This window comes from Fulmarus glacialis, unplaced genomic scaffold (assembly GCF_000690835.1).
Source record: "Fulmarus glacialis isolate BGI_N327 unplaced genomic scaffold, ASM69083v1 scaffold43346, whole genome shotgun sequence".
In the NCBI taxonomy this organism is placed as follows: domain Eukaryota; kingdom Metazoa; phylum Chordata; class Aves; order Procellariiformes; family Procellariidae; genus Fulmarus; species Fulmarus glacialis.
In genome coordinates, this window is record NW_009218320.1 from 2,249 (window position 1) to 25,088 (window position 22,840).

At 36.9% G+C, this 22,840-nt stretch overlaps 1 protein-coding gene across 1 annotated transcript; it reads left to right on the forward strand.

Moving 5' to 3' along the window:
* Positions 1 to 305: 305 nt before the first annotated feature.
* NPAT (nuclear protein, ataxia-telangiectasia locus) lies at positions 306 to 21,835 on the forward strand (the record flags this gene model as incomplete). Its single annotated transcript, XM_009580003.1, has 18 exons — positions 306 to 378; positions 939 to 1,057; positions 2,677 to 2,737; positions 4,248 to 4,320; positions 4,796 to 4,836; positions 6,386 to 6,616; positions 7,134 to 7,218; positions 8,376 to 8,464; positions 9,007 to 9,100; positions 9,184 to 9,271; positions 11,020 to 11,116; positions 11,648 to 11,779; positions 12,546 to 14,240; positions 15,956 to 16,071; positions 16,165 to 16,273; positions 17,348 to 17,405; positions 19,509 to 20,664; positions 21,552 to 21,835. Coding segments are annotated over 18 exons (4,389 nt in total), but the record flags the coding sequence as incomplete, so codon positions are not given.
* Between the last annotated feature and the right edge of the window lie 1,005 nt (positions 21,836 to 22,840).

Consider the following 22,840-nt stretch of genomic DNA (forward strand, 5'->3'; position numbering starts at 1 on the left):
TTGGGGGTCCATTGAAATAGATATGCTAATGTATATATATACTGCATTGTATAATTAGGAACATATTTTATCCTTTCTTTAAAAGATCGCATGTTCAGTTCTGCTACAAGCAAGAAAGAAGAGATGTTTTCTTTTGTGGTTCTTTGTTCTAGAATCCTTCATTCAGATTGGTCTGTTTCTATCTTTTAATGTTTAGAGTATTTGAAGATTAAAGCAGGGCTTAAAAAGTTTGATTAAAGCAGAACATATTTGCTGACGAATGGAATTTTGGAAAAATAAATTTTTTCAGTGTATTTCCTGTTAAGATAACTACTGAGTCTTGGGGTGTGTACAGGGCACAAGTTGCAGCTAGTACACCTATTCAATATGAAAATTACAGTAAGTGGGGGGGAAAAAACCTTTTTCTGCTATTAATTTTTGTACAATGCCAGTTTTTAAAATAAATCTTATACACTGCTGTAACAGCTGCACAGGTTTTACCTGTTTTGAAACAGGAGGATGCACGGAGAGTTATTGTTACATAGCAATGCATTTTATTAACAAAGTATTGTAGAATTCCATTTAATTATTAAACTGGGTTGTTCAGCCCATGTGAGAGTTAGTCTGTCGGTCTCCTGAGCCAAGAACTTTATTTTCTGGTCTGTACAGTACTGTCTGTACTAAAGATCAGTCACAAATTGTGCATATTGCCTCACTTCCAGTCTTGAATAGTTTGTAAATACAGTGTAATATCAATAATATTTTGTGCTTTTTCTGGTTTTAACTATTAAAGAAATATTTTGCAAGATATATGTTCCTCAAAATAACTTCATTTTCCTTGTCTAACATACAAATTTTTACCTGACTATTTCAACACTGTATGCAGCTGGTGATGTTTGATACCTATCGAGCAGAAGTAATGAATGAAATAGCAAAATTTTCCATCTGATTTGTTGCAGGGTATTTACAACAGGAAAAACTTCTAGCTACCTGCCGTGAATTTATTTTGGAAAGCTCAGATTTGAAAGAATATGCAGAGCACTGTACAGAGGATGGGTTTATTCCAGCCTGCTTGCTGGTGAGTTTGTATTTGCAAAGCAGAAAGTGAAATTGTCTTACATCTGTGGAAAAAAAAAAAAGAGATTTCTCAGTGTAACAATTACTTCTCAAATGCTGCTTAAAATGTTTAGTTAGATAGTTCCCTCTGGTTTTGGGGTTTTTTTTGCATCATGTGGTACTAGCAGTTATTTGGTTTCTAGTATTTAATCTCACTAAGAAACGTTTAAGCATAATATATGCAAATTGATTTCAGCGTATTACATTTAGTCTGTTTTATAGCTTTGAGCATTTATGGAAGGGTGTCGCAAGGGTTTTATTGACTTCAGGGCTGTTCTTGTAATTTATTGGAGATCGCTTTCCTAACCTAGACACGGCAGCCGGTGATGTTCCATTTCAAGTACATATTAAATATTTAGGTAAGGTACCTCAGCTTTATCTAAGGCTACCAAATTTTGTTGACAAAAACTGTGTTTCAGTTCAGCTTCCTCTTTGATCAGTATCATCTGCTTTGTCCCAGGTGAAATGTGGAACTTTGGGTGTGCATAAATACAGTGTGTAGCTACATATGTAGATAAGTGCATATAGCTCCAGGGTAATTAGATACTTTGCATTTTTAACATATACAAAAAGGGACTTTTAATATAGAATGCAAATTACGGGGTTTAGATATTGCTATGTATCAACCTTTTAATGTTTATTTGTGCATCTTCTTCCTGTTTTCCGTTTCATTCTTCTAATATATCAGTTAATTATGTGGTCAGGGATTTTGTCCACAGTATTCAAAATTTGTGGAAATCTTTTCTGAGATCCGAGGTCTTGATGCACCTATTCAAAACAGACCATTGAACTTAATTAATTTACAAGTGTTTAGTACTTTGGGGGTAGGGAATTGAGAACCAAGCTATGGCCAGCAAAAATTAGAAAAACCAAATGTAAATAGATTATCCAGATTCTTAAAGCTTTTAATTATCTTCCTTTTCTCAGTAGAAACATTTTTCCTGTTTTTCATAGAAAAGTGATGATATGATAGTGTCTAAGAAAAAATTCTCACTGCAGCTCAAAATACTTGCAATAAAGGGCTGTATTTGTCATACCCTGTAGAATTCCCACTAGCAAACAAGACAAGAAGGTACAACAAATGATAGTGGTAACCTTAAAATCTTAATTCTCTTTGTTTCACCTAAAATAACAGAACAAGTAAATATGATATGAAAGTTAATTCTGTGTGACTGTTAAGAATTTTACTTTAGACAGAAGTTCTCTTCACGTTTGCATCTTAATGCATGTTGCATTCCAGGATGATACATACTCATTACTCTGTTACAACTGTTCATCATCTTCTTTTCGTGTTTTTATTCCGTAATAACAAAGGTGAGTGGAAGTCATGCAGCTTTAACTGCTATACCAGTGTTGTGCAATGAGATCAAGCACTTCTGATTTTGTATTATATGGCATTTTGTTCTATAGATTGCTTTCCACTTAGTTTGAGACAACTCAGCACCAGCAGTATAAAGTACAGTTCCTTGTGTTGAGGGTCAGCATGGTGTAGTCTTCTAAAGAACTGCTTAAATATAACATGATACAGCAGATGAAGTAGAAGTTATTAGTGAAGATCTAAGATCAGTATTTTTTTTCCAGTCCCTGTGTGGAAAAAACTTGACAACTATTCTTAATGAATACGTAGCCATGAAAACAAAAGGTAAGCCTTCAGAATGAGATTTTATTTTATTTTTCGTATTTATCTGTTGTGAACTCCTTGAGGAAGAGGTAATATCTCCACCTATATATGGACTTAGAGCAATCCCCCATCAATGCCAGAAGTTGAAGGTTTCCACATTGTGCAGACAACAGCCAATTAGATCAGCATCTTGTGAGCAAAGTTAATGGATTATCTTAGGTTGGATTTGCCAGCATATGTTTTCACTTCAAATTTGAGCAGAACTTCTAATGTGATAAAGCACAAAGATATAATAAAGTGTGCAAAATGTATGGGGTTTTGCTTGTAAAATTACACTATCAATAGGAGGGGGAGGTGCTGATCTCCTCTCTCTGGTGACCAGCGATAGGACACGTGGGAATGGAATGAAGCTGCATCAGGGGAAGTTCAGATTGGACATTAGGAAAAGGTTCTTCACTGAGAGGGTGGTTGGTCACTGGAACAGGCTCCCCAGGGAAGTGGTCACGGCACCAAGCCTGTCAGAGTTCAAGGAGCATCTGGATGACACTTTTAGTCATATGGTTTAGTTTTAGGTAGTCCTACGAGGAGCGGGGAGTTCGACTTGGTTATCCTTATGGATCCCTTCCAACTCGAGATGTTCTATGATTCTATGAAATAACCAGGAAGAGTCTTATGGTGTGAAATGTTTCTTGTCTTGTTTTTGAAACTAATTAAAATCATTTCAGAATAACTTAATATTTTGTATGAATATTAGAGACAGAGTTAGAGCATTTCCTGTTTTTAAAAGCAGTTGTTGAGCTTCTGAATGTTTTACAATTTTTTGATACATGTTGTATGATCAGATTTTAGTGGTGCTTGGTTCTAAGACTTGCAATTTAAGACCTACTGTGTTTGGAACATTTCTGAATGTTTTTTTCCTTTCACGCTAGGTTTAATAGAAATGGTCACTAAGACATAAAGATACTTTCTTCAAAATACTTTGTACTTGGCACCTTGAAAAACTTTATAAATTGATCTGTTTACATCTTTCCGTTTATACTTTAATGTTCTATGCTTCAGAAATACCAAGGGTTTTTACCTGTTTGGGTGACATCTTAAAATAAACCATTACTTTTAAAGTTCTGTCTGTCAGGTTACAATTTTCAAAAGCACGCAAGTGACTTGGAAATATGAATACCATTTCCAGAAGTGAGTTAGGTTAGGTTAGCATGCATTTGTCCAGGAGTCAACACCATGTGCAGATTCCATTGAGAATTGTTATCATGAATGTCTTTGCCTCAGTTTTCTGTAGGCTTCTAAAACTGAGAACTGTATCCATGATGAGAGTGTGTTCATATCGATCAAAGTTCTTAAATTAGAAGGTAGGGGTCTCTAATTAACAGAATATTAAGAAGGCGACTAGGCACCTAAAGTTAGATGATGTCTGAAACACCCCATAATAATTATTTTGCTTGTGGTTTTACTTTTTCTCAACATGTATCTGTTTTAGGCATCTAAAATGGTTTGGGTTTTTTTTTATGGTTTATTTTAGAAACAACAAATGAAGTTCCAGCAATGATGTCATCTCTGTGGAAAAAATTAGACTATACACTTTCTCAGATCAGGTAATATAGTTTTGAAATCAAGAAAGTAAAATTTCACTCTTAAGAATGAGTCCCTATGTTGATCAACTCCCCTTATCATTGTATGAGAATGGTTTTGCTTTCTATTGCTTCTGAGAGATGGTGAAAAAGATAGATATGTGAGAGTTGATAGTTGAGTAGACATTTCAAGATTTTAAGGCAGGGCTAGCAGATAAGGAGGGCATTAGTGTGAATATGTGGCCTTCCTGTAATAAAACAATATACTATGACTCATTTAGAATCCGATACCATTGTGGTTACTTGATCAAAAATATAACAGTAAGCTTCATTTGAAGGATCTGTGACCATTGTTTGAAAGAATAAAAATAACAATCAGTAGAAGTAATGTGTGATTGGGACCAGACTGACATTAACCGTATGATAGATACCATCTCACTGTGTAGCTGAGTGTTTCCATTGTGCTCCTTTCATTTATGTCACCTGCTTTATTTTTTAGGAGCATGCAGAATTCCACAGGATTTTCTGCTAATCAAAGGAGTAAGTAACTGAGCCAATTCCATGGGATCAATAGGCTTTATGTTCAAATTATGTGTTTTGGCAAAAAATGGGGGAATGCTGTAGCAATGAGTATCATCACATCCTTACTCTTAAAACGTTGTCAGATCTCTTCTGCAGTGTTTTTTTTTTTTAGCATGTCTGTTGTCTTCAGTGCAGTCTGTGGATTACTGTAATGATCAAGAAAGGAAAATAAGAAAAGCTGAGCTTTTTGCAAGGGGCTTTAATTCTCTATATAGCATTTTTTTCTCTGCTGAAAACTTTTTAGAAGTTTACACGGTTAAAAGGTGTAAAAACTGCTGCCTCAATCCTAAAGCTGTTGACTTAATGTGTGGTTCATAGAGGGACTGAAAACATAACCAGTCTAATTATGATGCAGTTTCATTTCTGTAGAAGGGGAAAGACAAGAAGGACATGGACCTGTTGGAGCGGGTCCAGAGGAGGGCCACAAAAAGGATCACGGGGGTGGAACCCCTCTCCTATGAAGAAAGGCTGAGAGAGTTGGGGTTGTTCAGCCTGGAGAGGAGAGGCGTCGGGGAGACCTTTTTGCAGCCTTTCAGTGCTTAAAGGGGGCTTATAAGAAAGATGGTGGCCAACTGTTGTGACAGGACAAGGGGGAATGGTTTTAAACTAAAAGAGGGTAGATTTAGACTAGATATAAGGAAGAAATCTTTTACAATGAGGGTGGTGAAACACTGGCACAGGTTGCCCAGAGAGGTGGTAGATGCCTCATCCCTGGAAATATTCAAGGTCAGGTTGGACGGGGCTTTGAGCAAGTTGATCAGTTGAAGATGTCCCTGCTTATTGCAGAGGGGTTGGCCTAGATGACTTTTAAAGGTCCCTTCCAACCTGAACTACTCTATGATTCTATGAATATAAAAGTGTATTACAATCTTGAAACAATTATTTTTTTATGCATACAAACATATATCTAAGCAAAATATGAAAAGATACTTGTTCTATGTAGAATTGTTTCTTCCATTATAAAAGTTGCCAAATGAACTCTCAAAAAAGAAAGGTTATTTTACTTAAAAATAATTTTTTCTCTCTGTTGTACTTCTACTGAGTAACCTGTGTGAGAAAAGAGAATGTGAAATGTAGGTAATGATTGTTCTTGGATCTGAGATTCACTGGATCAGGTGGTGTTCTGTTGTTTAAATTTGTCAGATTTAGTCTGATAAATAAATGCAAACTTACATTGGTTTAGCTATTTCAGTTAAGGTCAATTATATGAGTGTTATATTATGTAATGAAATATCATTTTGGTATGATTTAGTCCACTAAATATTTAAGCAGTGATACAAGCATGGTTATAAAGTCTATGTAAGTTGGCTGTACTTCTTGAATTATTTTAGCTCAAACCTGTAACATAGAAGACAAAGATGGGTGTTGCTTACTTTTTGAGTTTCATGAATTAGTTGTTGAAGCACAAAACAGTTTCAATGGAGCATACTTAATTAGGTCTTGGAAAATCAACACTGTCTTAAAATTCCTTTATCGTACATTTTCATCTTGTCTTTATTATCTCCAGCACGTACAAGAAGTGGAATTGTAGAAATGAAAAGACAGAGAATGCTTCAGCAATCAGCTCCTGCAAACTCAGGACTGTTGTCAGTAGCCCATCAGTCAGGGCCACAGAATTCCTCTCCTATTGTATCTCCTCAAGTTATTCACAGGCCAACAATAAATCAAAGCATGTCACAGACAAGACTGAATACGTTGTTTGTGCACCAGTCACAAACCCAAGAAAACAAGATTAGCAGTAAGTTGCACGCTTTTTTAAACCTTTTTTCCTGTGAAAAATCTATGGATGTAGACGCAAGTTTTCTAAAATCACTGCTGATCATCTTCCACCAAAAAAGTTTCGGAAAATTCATGCTTTGTTCCCCTACCTCTCCAAACTGCTTCAGGTGATTAGAATAAAAGGAGTGCCCAAAAGAGAAATGGCTCTTGCATACTTGCTTCCTAATGTGAGTTCAGAGATCAGAAGTGCATTAATTTGTCGTTATTGTATCCTGTGTTCTCACCCTCACCCAAAACAGTTGTTCTAGCAGAAAGGGATGATCCACATCAAGTGGATGTTTTTCTCAAGATATATTCAAAAGGAACGGTTCTCATTTTCATGATAGTACCAAATTATTTTGTATGAATTCCCAGGAATTCATTGGAACATAATAAATAATGTGTAGATTTCTGTAGTGCTTTAACAACACTGGAAAAGGTTGTATCTGATCTGTATAAGATCATGGTATCATGATCTTTTTTTTTCCTTTATAAAGCAGGAGATTTCATACACATTCAAGTTCCAGCATCACAAGAACGAAAGCTTCATTCAAACTTGCTTTCTCCAGGAAGACGAAAAAGGTAAGCATGGGTTTTTTTGTTTTTTTTTTAAGACCGTTTAGAGATTATGCAGTGTTCTAACCTCTACTGTAAATTTTCTTAGATGGTGGAGTGTTTCACATTTAAGATCCACTGAGTGGCCAGTGTGTGATGTTTCACAAAGGAAAGGAAAGTCAAAGAACTTAACATAAGACTGATAGGAGGCTACTTGTGCTGCTTTATTGCATATAGCCAGCCTTTACCTTATTCCAGTATTAGACATAGGCAAATAATCTTGGAGCCTGAGATTTAGTGTTCCTTCCAAAATATCCTTATCAATTATGAAAATTCTCAATATTGATATAAATGTGCATTTTGTCTGTTTTTAACTTAGAAAAACTATTGGCTTCAGTAAATTTTGTCAGCAAAAATTTTCATATTTGCACTAAAAGTAGTGTGAAAAACCGTTCTTATACTAGTTTTGCATTTTTTATTATTTGATTCTGATGTCCTTTTGTTTTTAATGAGTTGACTGGTGTCTTTCTGTTCTATTTGTTGTCTTTATCCCTGACTAAATCCCAGTTGGTGGTTTTGCTTATCATTTTTCCAGATCCTTACTCATTTATACCTTTTCCAAGTTCTCTCTATTCTTGCATGATTTGTTTGTATATAAGTGATTGTAGTGCCACTGCTGATTGATGGTTCCAGAAGAGCCTACACCATGATTTCATATAAAAGCATTACACTTCCTATTCATCGTCTAAATTCTTAGGCAACCTAACATTTGTTTGCTTCTTTGACAACAGCTGCTCCTTGAGAGATCTTTATTTTTCAGTGGTGATGCCCAAATCTTTTTCTTGAGTGGCAGTTAATTAGAACCTGTACCACCAGTTAAAGTAACGTGTACTGGAGGGGGAAAAAATACTGAATAATGGGGATGAAATTCAATTTGCCATTGTGCTGTTTACCCACAGTCTGTATATTTGTTTGTAACTTCTATAAGTCAGACACAATATATGCATACAACATAATGAAACAGGTATTGGCTTTTATTGTATTTCCAGTATGTAGGTAATTTTCTGTTGATTAAAATCTTTTGTTTGCTAAGAAGGAAGAGAAATGCTTGATTTACTGACCATTAGGTCTATTGTTTGCTATGTTCTCACAAAATACATCATGAATTTCCTGGAATGTTTCAGTGAAACTCAGAAAAGGAAAAGCATTGCAACATCTGGACCTCTTTCAGCAACTAGAAGTTCTCAAGATCCTGATGAAGTAATAATAGAAAAAGAAAGCGAGCCACTTGAAGAATTCATAGATGGTAACTTCCCAGTGAGTATATACTTATGGAAGGTATTTACAATTAAGAAACAAATTCAGACTAAGGAGAACTAGTCTTTTACATGTTGTTTGTCTTGGCTATTACAGAAATTAACTTTAGAAGATAAATTTATTGTTTTGTATTTGAACTAGCTCTTCTGTGTACTAAACTAGTGAGGATGGCATGGCTATGTGGAGGGTTTTTTTCCTTGGTTTATTGGCTTTGCTAAGATACCTGTAAGCTGTCAGAACACAGTGATTTTTTAGAGAATGGAAACCAGAAAGCACAATAAGCCTTGCTGTACTTTAGGAGAGTAGAAGTACAGGAATGTTTTGGGATGATTTTTATAGCAATGTCATGCAGTGACAGACTGGCTGTCTCTCCGTTATAAAGAGTGTTCTCTGTGTTGAATTGATTTTTTTTTTTTTTTACCACTAATTTGGAAATTCATACTCCTTTTCTAGTGATGATAGAAGTAGAAACCTGACCACTTTAAAACTGTGTTTTCCAGCAACTGGTTATTGAAAATGCCAGAGAAAAAATCCTGAGCAACAAATCTCTTCAGGAGAAGCTTGCTGAGAACATTAACAAAATCCTGGGCAGGTAATAAAAGGAACTTCTAAACTTCATACGAATTCTGATTTGATTTATTTTTGAGTTCTGAACTAATGACTAATGTGTTCCAGTGATGGCAATGTCGCTCAGGCCCCTAAACAGACAGACAGTGGTCCCGCAGAACAGGAGACTTCAATTGATGAAATCCTTGGACTTCAGGTAGGTGTGGATTGCCCTGTTTACATTTTTTGAAGACCAGGCACATGAGAATGATCAGTTATGGGAACTATGCTGAACCTCTGTCTGATATCTGAGATTGCTCTCCTCTTTCTCTTCTTTCTTTTTGTTTGTTTGTTTTACAATACAGCTAAGCCTATCTAAGGGCTAGCTTCTGCCCCGGGGCAGTTCCACAACTTCCCTTGCATAGACATTAACTCTTATCTTGTTGTATGGTGGTGGGCAGGTTCAAGGAGCTGAACTGACAGGATACTAGTATTTTGCTGGGGTTAATTTTGAGCCAGTTTTGAATTCATTCCCAGTGCCTGTATAAGGCAGCATAAGCATGCAGCAGGGTCAAAAGCCAAGGGATTAGGACCGTGTCTGGCAGTGGTTAGCTGTTAACGTTACCTGCAGACTGAGATCTAAGTACACTGCCCCACAGTCACCAGCTGCCTGCTTGTAACTGGACCTTTGGTACCACTAATTGGGTACCAGCTTCTGACTGGGGATCTGATCAATAGCCTTGTGAAAGAAAAAGGAATTTAAAATATCTTGTGGGCTCCAAACACGTTTAGTCTGATCTGATTTTCTGATTTGCTGTAAGATAAACATGGATTGTCTAGTATAGGAAGAGAAATTCTTTGGAGCCTAAATAAGGATGCTTTTTCTTCAAATTTAGTATTTTCTTGCTTTTGGAGGAAATGTACATTCTACTTCTACAAACTAAACTTCTAGTGTTCTCCCTTCATTCTCCTACAACCCTCGAGCTGGCAATCACAGAGTTAAAAAGGGCTCTTATTGAAGGAATTATAATCTTCACAGCCCTCATGAAAAGGGCAGGAGGGTAGAGGCAGTTGCCTGTTTACGAAGTAGAGGTGTCTGTTTTTTAAAAGCTGTTCTTCTGTCACTTGGTGATTTTTAGGTCAATTTTTGTCAAAATATGGAGCTGAAAAGCTCTGTTCCATTTTTCTGAGTAGAACAAAATCAAAGCATCTTCTTGGTTTGGTTAGAGCAGGTGAGACAAAATAATTAAGCATATCACATGGGACATCCACCCTTACAACCACCATATCAAAGTTTGTAGAGTGCTTAGAGGATCTCCGGGAAGTCAGGAGAAACTTTGTATTGGAACACTTGAATATGTACCGAGTGCCCCACTCATTTTCTTCCTGGGCTGCTACCAAACAAACCAGCTTGAAACAGGAACCTTAGAGCAGTGTCCTGTGTAGCTGTGCCTTCCAGCTGCCTTCCACGGAAAAGTAGTTGGAAGTTGTATTATAGAACATGTAATGGGTAAATGAAATAAAACTTACCTTTGCTTAGCATTGTCTTCTAGATATATGCAAACCCAAGAAATTAGGGTTAATTTGGGGATTTTTTTACCAGTGCTTGGCTAGTGCAGGCTCATGGCATTCATACCATCTGCATAAGCTTCCAGTGTAGCCCGAGATCTAGTCCTTCTTAAACAGTGCTGGTCATTATGTGGAGAATATGCATGTGCAGGGTGTAATGTCTGGCCAAAGATGTTTGGGTTTGGGGGGACTTTATTTCTTAACTTCAATCATTAATATTTTTTAACAGACATTAAATTTGTGGCAGAAATGTTTCCAGCATTAGTCTTTATGTTTCTGTGCTGAGCAGAAGTAATAAAACTAAAAACAATCTGAAAAGAAAACAATTCTTGTCTGTTTTTCTTTAAGTTACTGAAGTAATTGTCTAACAGTTCTGTATGTCTTGTCTTTTCTCAGGGTGAAATTCACATGTCAGAAGAGGCTATACAGGACATTCTAGAACAGACAGAATCAGATCCAGCTTTTCAGGCACTTTTTGACTTGTTTGATTATGGTAGGGTATATTATTCTCAATTGTACCATTACTATAAAGCATCATGAATGATGAGTTTTCCTAAGTATTGCTTGAAGAAGCAAAGGTAATTCATCTGGCCTCTTTTGCAAGAGAAATGGACCATATGGCATCTGTGTCCCTTAATTCAGAATTAGATTTTTATATACATTTATACATGACTATAAAGTACAGCGTTTTCTTGTGGCTGAAATTCTGGTTTTGTGCTGGCTCAGTGATCGTTTTATTGCTATTATTTTAGATTCTTCTGGTCTGAAGGATGATAGTTCATACTTGTTTTTCTATTCTGTTGTAAAATTTTTCTATTTGTCTGATCAGGGATATCCTCACATAAAATATAAGGATGTTTTTATGCTATTTCTGGATTTGTAATGAACATAGAAAAATGGTTATTTGAGTTTAGGATGGCATTTCTTGAATTTGAAATGTCCGTGCTTCATTTAAAATGTAATAATCACATTTGTGTGTAAAATGACATATTTAATCATTCTTCATGCTTTATTTTGAAAATAGGAAAGAGCAAGGTAAACAAGAACTTACCTGCTGGTATTTCTGGTCAGAGTGGAGTGGAAAATGCAATCCTGGCGGATGAGGATAACCTGGAAACACTTGAAAGTTCTTTAGGAACACAAGAAACTAGTAGATGTAGGTGGTTTTGGGGTTTTTTTGTTTTTTTTTAACTCTAAGATCTCTTCTAGTCTGTTCACTTTTCGCTATGAAAGTATTTTCAGACAATTTGTATGTTTCAAAATCTTTCTGTTTTCAGTGATAATATCCAATTTGACATTTGCATTGCATGAACATATGGACACATCTAGTCTGTTAGGAAGTTTCAGTCTATTAAATTTAACAGTAGTCCGTCAGTGTACTTACAAGTTGTACTTGATCAGTGTATCAAGTATATCAAGTATCAGAATATCTGCAAAACTGTTTTTTACATCTAACCATACTAATCTTTTCTCTCTATTCTGTAATGTATTGGTTAATTAATACACAAAAAGAGTCTTACTCTGGACAAAAAGTATGTTTAGTCTGTCTGCCCCGATCTTAACAATAGTCCATCAGTAGCAGATACTTAGAGAAAGTATATGAGAAACAGAGCTGAGGTGTCTTTCTCCTGAGATGTTTTTTGTGCTTCTGGAAATCTGATTTAGTGGCTTAAGCCATTTGCTTATTATGTGTATATTTACTATTTACATACAAACTGATTTTCCAGATTGCCTAATCTATGTAATCTAACCATACATTTCATATATTTTCCACTTTGCTTGAAAGTAAGGGTGAGTAGTGTTATTCCCACTTAGTTTAATGTGAAACAGTTTTCCATTGAACTGGTTAGTTGCTTCTAAAACGCTGTGAAAGGATCATGTGTTCTAATTACTATGGAACTTATTTATTCTCTGTTTTACAGGTGATAATTCTAGAGAATCACTATCCTGTAAAGGCTTTCAGTTAGGAGAAGCATCATGTGCCTTGAAGACCAACATTAATGATGATGATAGGGCTAAGAAAAATATGACCAACGAACAGTTGCATGGAAATTGTAGACCAAGGAAGCAGACTGAAGTACTTAAAACCATTACCCCTGAACATATTGGAGAGCTGGAAATCGCTTTTGACTCTGTGACTGGTTTGACTGAACCTAACAAGAGACAGACTTCTGGCAGTGAATGTAATGAACACTGTGGAGATTCTTATGATAAAAAAGAGTTGCCTGCATTAGTATCTGAAAGTGAAAGAGCTATGGAAATTGAAAAAGGCCCACTAAGTCATAGTGCTCAAAGTAGTCCTAATTTAGAATACGTTCATTCCGATAGTCCACAGATTTCTTTGATTTCATTGGCAGAAGGTACTACAGCCAGTGAAAACAAAACACATTCTGGAAGTAAATGTCACTTATCACCAGATACATCACTATCTGAAAAAACCCTTACTAAAAGCCCTTCTGATGGGAGCCCTGGTCACAGTGTACTGCTGAGAAAAAACAATTCATCAATTTCTTCCCCATCGGCAGATGCAGGAAAAGAACAGGCTGTAACAAACGATACAGTTGCCTTACCTGGTATTTTACAGGAGAACTGTAGCCACCACTCTAACCATCAGGAGCAGAGTACGCAGTCAGACTGTGCTGCAAGAGCTGCAGTGACAATTTCAGATCTTGACAAAACGGAGTTGCAGCTTGAAGTTGTTGATACTTCCAACAAACCTTATTCAAATGATCAGCATACACTTGATAAACCTTGTAAGAAAGATTTTAACCTCCCTTCAGGACTGTCAAACTCAGAGGGAACACAAGGGGAAATGCAAGAACCTTCGTCTTCTACAAAAGTAGATGCTGATAATATATATTTCTCTTCTGGTGATGATGCATGTACAGAAATTTCTGTAGTATCCACTGAAAATAATCTTACTACGTCTGAAATATGCCAGTCTCCTCTCCCAGAAACTGCATCCTCAACAGATGAGTCAGGTACCGAGGCCAAAAGTATAAGTGGTGTATCTTCTAGTAGTCAACCAATGGATGTTGATCCTTCAAATATAATGTCCCTCAAGATCATCATCAGCGATGATCCGTTTATTTCGTCAGACACGGAGTTAAATAATGCTGTTTCCAGCATCACAGGAGAAAATTTGCCGACTATAATATTGTCTTCTCCAGCCAAATCCCCAACCAAAACTGCAGGCCTGTCCAAATGTCTGTCTTCAGAAGACACAGAAAAAAATGTGGATTCCGCTTTGGCAGAGCAGAATCTTCTTGTGCTTAGACCTAAGGATCCTGTAGTCACCTCAGTTAACACTCAGAATGAAGACTGCACTGGTTTTTCAGTCACAGGTACAACTAATCTTTCCAAGGAAGGGGGATTTATACAGTTGATGCCAGCAACAAGCACAGCTTTTGGGAATTCAAACAACCTTTATATAGCCACCTGTGTGACTGATCCAGCTACCTTGGGCACAGCTGTAACACCATCAAATGTAGTTGTATTGCCTGGCAATTCTATGCCGCTTGCTGCCCAAGCTCCAGCTGTACAACAGTTACGGACTCCTCCTAGATCCAGCAATACATTTGCAGCAAACCAGACTGTCTCCCCGAATTTCCCACAAGGTAATCTCGTTACTGGAAAATGACTGAAACTGTGTTGTTTATATAGCATTTTTATTCTTCTTTTTGTTAACTGCATTAAAAGTAAACTGAATTTTTAAACACTGCTCTATCTGCCCCTTGAAACTAGCCAGGAGTTACGTATTTTTTGAGTATATTAGTTGCTACTAAAAATGAAATAAAAATTATGAAGAGTCATTGACCAGGCTGCTTTGAAAAAAAAATTTCAGAAGCTTAAATTATATAATTTTAGCAGTAATAAATTTAGGAAGCATATTTTGGCTTGCACTAGAAAAGATTCCATTTTTTCGGCTAAATAAAGCAGTTCTTTTGGTTTTGTTTTAATAAGATTCCTGTTACAAATAGAATACTATGTGTTATAGGTATCCATGTTTAGTTCAGATAACTGGCTAGATGTAGGTAGTACTTACTTGTTTTGTTTTGTTTCGTTTTCCAAAAACCTATTCTACACTAGAAGTACATTCAGACAAATATAAAAGTATAACATTATTTGTTTCCGTAATATAAAATCTCTCCTGGTATAAGCACTTTTATTACTACAGCAATAAAAAATGTAAGTGCTTTTTAAAATGTTAAACCTAACTATAAACCAGCTGTAATCATTTAGATGTAAACATTTAGATTTCTTTCCAAAACTAAAAACTTGTTGCAGTTATCCTTGAATTTCTGCGTGTAGTCATTTTGTTGTGGTCAGAGGCCAGTGCAACAGTATATGCAAGATCTTACAGTGCTGGCCTTTTCTATCGTTAGGATTTCTTTATGCAACTGTTACCTTCATTTTTTTTTCATAGAGAGAGAAGTAGAAGTTTGCCCATTCTTCTGTATTTGATATTTTTCCTGGTAGTGCTCATATAACTGAAGAACTGTGTGGAATAAATTCTTCTTTCACTTTCAAAATTTTTCTTCCACTTTTCAATTAATGTGCTATAATAGTTTCCCTGTTTTATAATTCCCATGTGTCTGGCAGCCAGAGACTCCTACAACCTGTTAGAATAATTGTTTTAAAACAACTGTTTTAACAATGGTTTAAATAGTTCAATAGGAAACTTTGGCTTAAATATTCCTAATTAGTCTTATTGTGCTTTATATTATTTTTTTAAAATACTTAATCTCAAACCCAGTAATTAACTAGCATCTTTGTTTACTATGCTTAACACCCCCTACCAGCCAGGAATATACATTGGATATCTACATACAGACAAAGCTAGCCTTTCCCAGCTTGTGGTCTGCTTGTAAGGGGAAGGTGTTATGGGTGCACTGGAAGAAAAAAAAAAAAATTCTGCTAATGACTTTTGAGCCTGCTAATTGTAAAGAATAGGATGCAAATAATAGCTCATTTTCTGCTTAGTAAAAACAAACTATTTGATGTTACTTTTACTGGTTTTTATAAATCACTTTAATTCAAAGTCCAAGCCTTAACATAGGCTTGTCGTACTTAAAGCTTAATTTTGAACCATTTCTTAAAAAGGAAAACAGACTTTAACTAAAGAATTTGATACAAACTAAAAATAACACTGGTACTTACCTTGTTTTCTAGTAGTGATGTATAGTAAGGACATGAAGTTTTTCTAAAAAGCCGAGCTTTTCTTGCCACAGGTTTGACCATGCATAATTTTAAGAAATCCTGTCTTGAAGCTTCTCTTTTCACTGAAGTATTTTTAGTTTCTGTACAATTTTAACACTTTGATATTTTTTAGGTTCTGCCATTATAATTGCATCTCCGGTGCAACCTGTTTTGCAAGGAATGGTGGGAATGATACCTCTCTCAGTAGTAGGACAAAATGGAAATACGTTCTCAGCACCTGCCCGCCAGGTAGCACATCACAAATAAAGCTTTTCAAAATTAAAGCTGAAGTGATAAGGAGTCTTTTGCTAAATTGTAATGGAATATTTTGATTCTTTCAAGGTTCTACATATGCCCGTGGCTAATCCAGTGTGCAACAGAAGTGTCCCAAAACTTCCCATCCCTCCCAAATCACAAAAGATTCCTGGAGCAAGAAACAAGACTAATACAGGTACCTGCCTTGCATTCTTGAGAAGGGCAGAAGAAAAGTGGGGGTTCTGAAGACATGTCAGTTCTGAGTAATAAAGTTTTGTAAATACCAATGCTCCTCTGCCAGGTAACTGCTGGGATGGCTTTGAGAGAGGCCTGCACCTGCAGTTAGTAACTGTATTTGCTCAGTTTACAAAGAAGAACTCCCAGCATATAAAATAATTCCAGATTTGGGATCAAGCTTATTTCCAAAATTTAATGTTTCAAGGCTCTAATGCAGTTTTTAAAGTTTACTTTTCTTCATATTTCTGATTATTTTTCATCTCGTTGGTTGTAAGTACAGTTTACTGCTGCCATTGAAACCAAGCCACGTGGTAACAAAGAAGTTATTAGAAGAGTCAGCAACTCTAAACGTTTATTAAGGAAAATATTTAATAGAAGTGTTGCATATTTATACAAAAAAATGCACTCTGCTCTCTGTTTTCTCTTTGCCATTTCAGGTATACGCTTCTGTATATTCATTTCATTGAGACCTTGCTTCTTTAAATAATTAATTGAAACAAGACTGGAGTTACATTCATTTCTCAGTGTTGGGAGGGGGTAAAGAAAAATAATTGAAAATAGAAAATAAGTTGAGTTATAAGGACATCTTGTGCTTTAGCCTATCTACCTTTTTTAAAAAGAGTAGGCTTACACATAAAAATAAAAACAGAATGAAGTTGCAAATTAACAAAAAAGCTAGGATTGTATAGTTAGTCTGCATTCTGATTTGCTGATGGATAACTGAGAGTTCCCTGTGGTTATTTCCCTTCTACTTGGAAATCCCTGCTGTGCATTTATATGTCCAGCATAGGTGGTTTTGTCTTGCCAGGCCTACGTATTATCTAAGTGTAGACAGCAAGCTTCTTTTTTATACTTAGTTGGCAACCTTTGCTAATCTATTAATCTGTAAATTTTAAAATTACAAAAAAATAGCAGAGTTTTGTTGCTGGGTTTTTCTTTATTGATTCTCCATCAGGTGAAATGTCATTGTACTAACTGTGAGATGATTTACTTGGAATATTGTAGTTTATTAATACCTCATCTGTTGTTCCAGGAAAACTGGTACCAAGTGTAGCTGAGCCTTTGAACCATACAAATTCTCGAACACAAAGGTCAGTAGTGCTAAGTATTCAAACTTGCTTTCTTTTTCCTGCCATGAATTTCTTCGTACAGTATTGGTGGAGAGGAGAGCAGCTTTTTTTAACAATGGCATAAGCAGTACCCCCTTTATTGCCTCCTGTCTGTCTGCTAGGAGTATTGATACAAATGTGTGCTAGTACGGGTGCAGCCTGTGCTAGAATTTTGCTGTTACTGTTCCTATGTTAATTTTGTATGGCTTTGTGTTTATTTTCTCCTGTCTCAATTGTCAAATAAAAATTGTTTGAGCAGAGTCCAAGCTAGGAGAAATTGCCTGTTACATTTACTGGGAGATTTTAATGACTAAAACGTTTTTTTTTTCTCTTTTCAGATGAGTGGTACCCGTGGTTTTGTAGTATAGCCTCACTGCCTTTACCACTCTCTGGCCCAAATCCAGTAGAGCTTGTTAGATTGGGTTCTGCATCTGTGTTTCAGCTGTGCAGATTAGAACACTGCTTGGTCATTTATAAAGTGAAAAGTCAAAGAAAAGATGGCGAGGAGAACAGCATGCTAACTTTATATTGATTAATATAACTTAATTGCTAATTGGGATAGGTACTACTTTTCTGTTGAGCAAGTGAGAGAGAAGAAAGCAAGGCTTCAGTAGTAACTCTCCTTATTGTTAATGAACTTAAGAAACAAAAGGATGTTGGAATGAGCAAAAGAATGTAGGAGGAGATAAGAAGTTCACTTTAAATATTAGAAGTGAAACATTATTTTAAAAATAAAACATACTTAAAAAAAAAAAAATCTACCTATTCAGAACTCAGTTAAAATGTTGGAAAAGTGGAGAAAAACAGGAACAATAAAGTCAACTTATTTTACAAAAAAACCCAAAACAAAACAACAAACAACATATACCAAGGTATACAGTATACATGCATGCAAAAATTAGGGATTTTTAAAAAGCCACAGAAGTAAGATTTTGGATAATATCACTTTGATAATTCACCTTTCTCTTAATTTTAGTTGATCTCCAGACGTATGTTTTGTTTAGCAGAGAGAGCAAAATGTTCTCTGTAAAGAGATGTAATTTGTCATTTCTACTCTCTACCCTCTGTATCATCTCAAATTTCACGGAAATAAAACAAACTGCTACCGCCAGTACCTTCTTTACCATCCCAAAGTCAATTTGACTTTTCCTCTCACAAGCCATAGAGGCTTATCTGTGAGGGGAGGGTCCTACTAGCATAGATGAATATGCAGAAGCTTCTCTTGGAAATGCAGCATCAGCCAGGAAGAGGGCACAGACAAGAGGGTATGCGCTGACAGAGCAGAAGCATTTTTCTTTTGACATCGCTACAGTGCAGTGGTGGCTTTTTCACACTAATGTGGCTGGTTGTCAGGTAGAGACCAAGCCCTAGGGAGTTTGTATGTTCTCGTCCAAGATGCCCACTGAAAGCTTTTTGTCTTGCTCTGTATCCCATCACTTACAGCAAATGCGTATGAGAGAGTACAAGGCATGCGCATGATGGTGTTACCCAGAATATTCTGGCAGCTTCTTAGCAGTTTTAGCTCCAAGGACTTCCAGAGCCACAACCAGTATTCTGGGATGCACTATGTTGTCATGAATGTGCTCAGTTTCTTTTTGAACTCAAGTAAACCACCAGCATCCACAAATATCCCAGGGTAAAAAAGTTCCCAGGCTTAATGATATGCAGTGTGCAAACCTCCTTGTTTTGTTTTGAACCTGATAATAGTTTTACTTGATGCCCCTAGTTCTTCCGCTGGAAGATACAGCAAATAGTTTCCTTTTTGTTGGCTTTTTTCCCCAGAGCTCTGTTGCATTTCCCCTCAGTCATCTCTCTTTCCAGGCTGAAGAGCTCCAGCCTACCTAATTGTTTTATGAAACAGAGTCTGTACAAAGCTTTTTGTCATCCTTTTTGGCCTTCTTTGAGCTTTCTGCAGTTGTCATCCCTTACTCTTGGTCTTTGTGTGTTGATAAAATACTTACATTTAGAGAATGGAGAGAGCTTTAAACAGGTGTTTTGAGGGGCAGGTGGGACTTCCAGCCAGCTGAAATGGACTTGCCTAGTAAGAACAAGTAAGTTGCTGAAGTGTTTTCATCTCATTTTCAGGACTGGAAATTCGGACAAGCTTATCGCTGCAGAAGTAGGAAGGAAAGCAGAGGAGAACTTACCTGTTGCACCAGTAGAGAGTACAAGCTCAAATTCAAGACAAAGTGAAAGTCACAGGAGAGTGCTTTGCTTTGATAACGTCCTACCTGCTCCAGGAGGAAACACCCAAATTCAGACTACTAAGAGTTTATCCCAAAAAGAAAGAAACGAAAATACTTTATTTGCTGTTGACTCCGCATCATCCTCTGCTAAGGCACAGGTAGCAAAGAGAGAGAAAGATAAAACGTTGCCTAGAATTCTCTGTAAGCCAGAAGTTGGTAGCAACAGAAGCGCATCTGTAAAGGAGCCTCAGCCCGAGCGGAAGGTGGCAACTGCAGGTCTTCCATTAGATCCCTTCCACAAAACTACAGCAAATAAGGAAAATGAATTACGAAGGGATACCGATGAAAAACAGAAGAACCAGGACACTGCCAAACTCTCCAATGGCCAACAAAGTGTTAGCTTATGGAATGAGAAGACAGTTGCTTCGGTGCAAGAGCTGAACAAAAAGCAAGGGTCCCTGTCGAATGGGAATGGCAAATCTTCAGTGTCCGTTTCTCTGTCTTCGAAGGAGCCAAAGCGAGAACCAGCTAAAGTTTCCAGCCAAGGCCTTTGCCTGTCAAGTCCGTTCACTAAACAATGTGTGGAAATGTTGCAAGACATTCAGTGGCATAGCCCGACTAGTAAAGCAGTTGAAAACGGAGAATTGCCAGTACCCCGTACGCCGTCTGGAGTTGGGGACAGGCACACAGATGATACTACAGATAGTGTGCGCACACCGACCTGTCGGCGCTTCAACGAGGATAGCACGACCCCTAGAATAATGGTACCCCCTGCTACGCCAGACCTGCCTGCCTGCAGCCCGGCTAGTGAAACAGGTAGCGAAAATAGCGTCAGTATGGCTGCTCATACGCTGATGATACTGTCACGGGCAGCTATTGCAAGGACTAGCACTGCAACCCCCCTGAAGGACAATACTCAACAGTTCAGATCTTTAAGGAGCACAGTAAAGAAAAGGAAACTAGAGGACTTGAATGAGGGTGAGAGAAATTCTCGTTCTGCAAATAGAAAAGACCTTCAAAGCTCTCCAACACCATCAAAAAAGAAGAAAATAAAGGCAAGTACAGGCATTTACTTTTTAATTTAAAATTCTAAATATATACTAGACATCTATATATATATTATTTACAGTGGGATGGTTCAGAGGTGCTAGTCCAAATCCCTCACATCCTATTTATATTTGTCAGTTTTACTAACTTTGCCTCGAGCCTATTCTGAACTAACAGTTTTAAGATTAGTATAGCCTTTAGATACACACAAGTAACTCCTACTGACTCTTTGCACATAACTATGAAAATAAAATTATTTCTCTGAAAACATGAATGAGTTTCTAAATTCCAACTTCTAAGTTGGACTAAGTTCCTAGGTGGAATGTAGGAATTAGGCCAAACTCAAACTAGGCCTTACTAGCATTCAAGCTATTCTTGCATCCTCATTTACCACCAGGACTAGGAATCCACATCTTGTGTATTCCCAGTCTCTGTAGTCTACAGCACCGTGCCTTTGACTTGGGGATTTAATGGCAAATAGCAAAGGTGTGAGACATGAAAAGGTGATGTATGTAAATAATCAAAAAGGAGACACAGTATAACTTGGTAATTCGCCCCACTCAGTTATAGCATACTCCTGAAATACTACAACTGAAAAATACTCGCTTACTCTTACCACGTATGTGACAAGAGCCGAGAGGCTGTGCCTGTCTGAAGTCCAGGTGGGCTACTGCTGAAGCTGAGCGCTCAGCTACTCCTCCCCATACCCGTGCCGTTTGTACCCTGGGGGTACGCGCAAGTGTGTATGCACTTCAGCGTCTGATTTCTGGGTGAGTTTTGTGCAGTTATGTCTACAAGGTAGATGGAAGGATGAGGAAGAAAGGAATGCTTACAGACTCTTCAGTATCCCCAGGTTCTTAGTATTTAACTTAACTGTTCTTTTCCTCTCCTACAGAAAAAGAAGCTACCAAATTCTTTTCCAGCAGAAAAAAACAAGTTCTTGTTGTCTTTGCATTATGATGAATGAGAAAAAAGAAGTTGAACTGTGACTGTCTAAAGCTAGGTGGTGGTGTGCTGAGGTTTTGCATGGGAAGAGAAGTTAATTCTAAAGAGTGAGTTGCACTTTCAGTGCACTGAAGTTTCACTTTATAGCAAAATCATGCTGTTTCTGAAGCAGGTTGCTAAGTGTAAATATCATTGAGTTGGTGTATGTTTATTTTTTGAAAAAGCACTTGCGTAATTATAGAGCCATTGCAAAATTGTAAATTTGTATAAATGTAATGTAAGAAAAGTTGTATGTTTCCTGTTATACCACGTTGTCCGTGTTCTGCTGCATTCTCTACTTACCCATCTGAACATTGTGAAAAGGTGGTGAATTTGAGGGCGGTGTTTGTAGTTCACTGTTCTAAGACACGGGCGGCTAACCTGGCCACTTCCCCTTGTCTTGTTGAATCTGAAAGGGACTTATTCTTCAGATGTAGCTGGCTTGTGCTAACACTCTCTTCTCTCATAACTGTCAAACCCATGTTGTAAGGCTTTGGTTGAGTTAACAAAAATACCAGTAACTAAACGTAAGGCCAGTAAAACCTCCAAAAGTATTTCTCATCTAATGAGGCTTTTCCCAACCATGATTCAGGTAAGAACTTCAATTTGGATAGGCCTCATCTGTTTACAGTATTTGCTGCGTAGGATGTTGTTTGAATGCAAAAGCTGTTTTCAAACAATATACCTTGTTGTGGGTTAACCCCAGTATGAATCCTTAAACCATAGCAATAGCCAGACAAGAACTTCAGCGTGTTCTATTGGCAAAAGTCAATTCTTTTAACTGTCATTTGTTCTGTTGAGAAAGCATTTGTTAATATCACTTACGATTTTAGCTAGACATGGAAAAATTTCCATCTAATCTTGTTTAACATAGATTTGTCATAGCTATTACACAAACTCTCTTAAAAACAGGCACAGGAGAAGCTCAGCCTACATTTTAGTAATAATTAGCACGGGTGAAAATTAGCACACTAAGCCTTGCTCCGATACTGCAGAATTTTCTCTACTGGTATTTCCTCCTTTGTTCTCAAATTGTCGAGGTCTTAAAAAAATGCAAGTTTTCTTGTAAGAGATCTGTACAGCAACAGGGCAATGTTTCAGATAGTATACAAGGATTCCTAAGGAACCAATATTATGCAGTAGATGTTTATATTAAACCCATCCAATAACTAAATACTGCATAGCATTTACAGCTTGAAT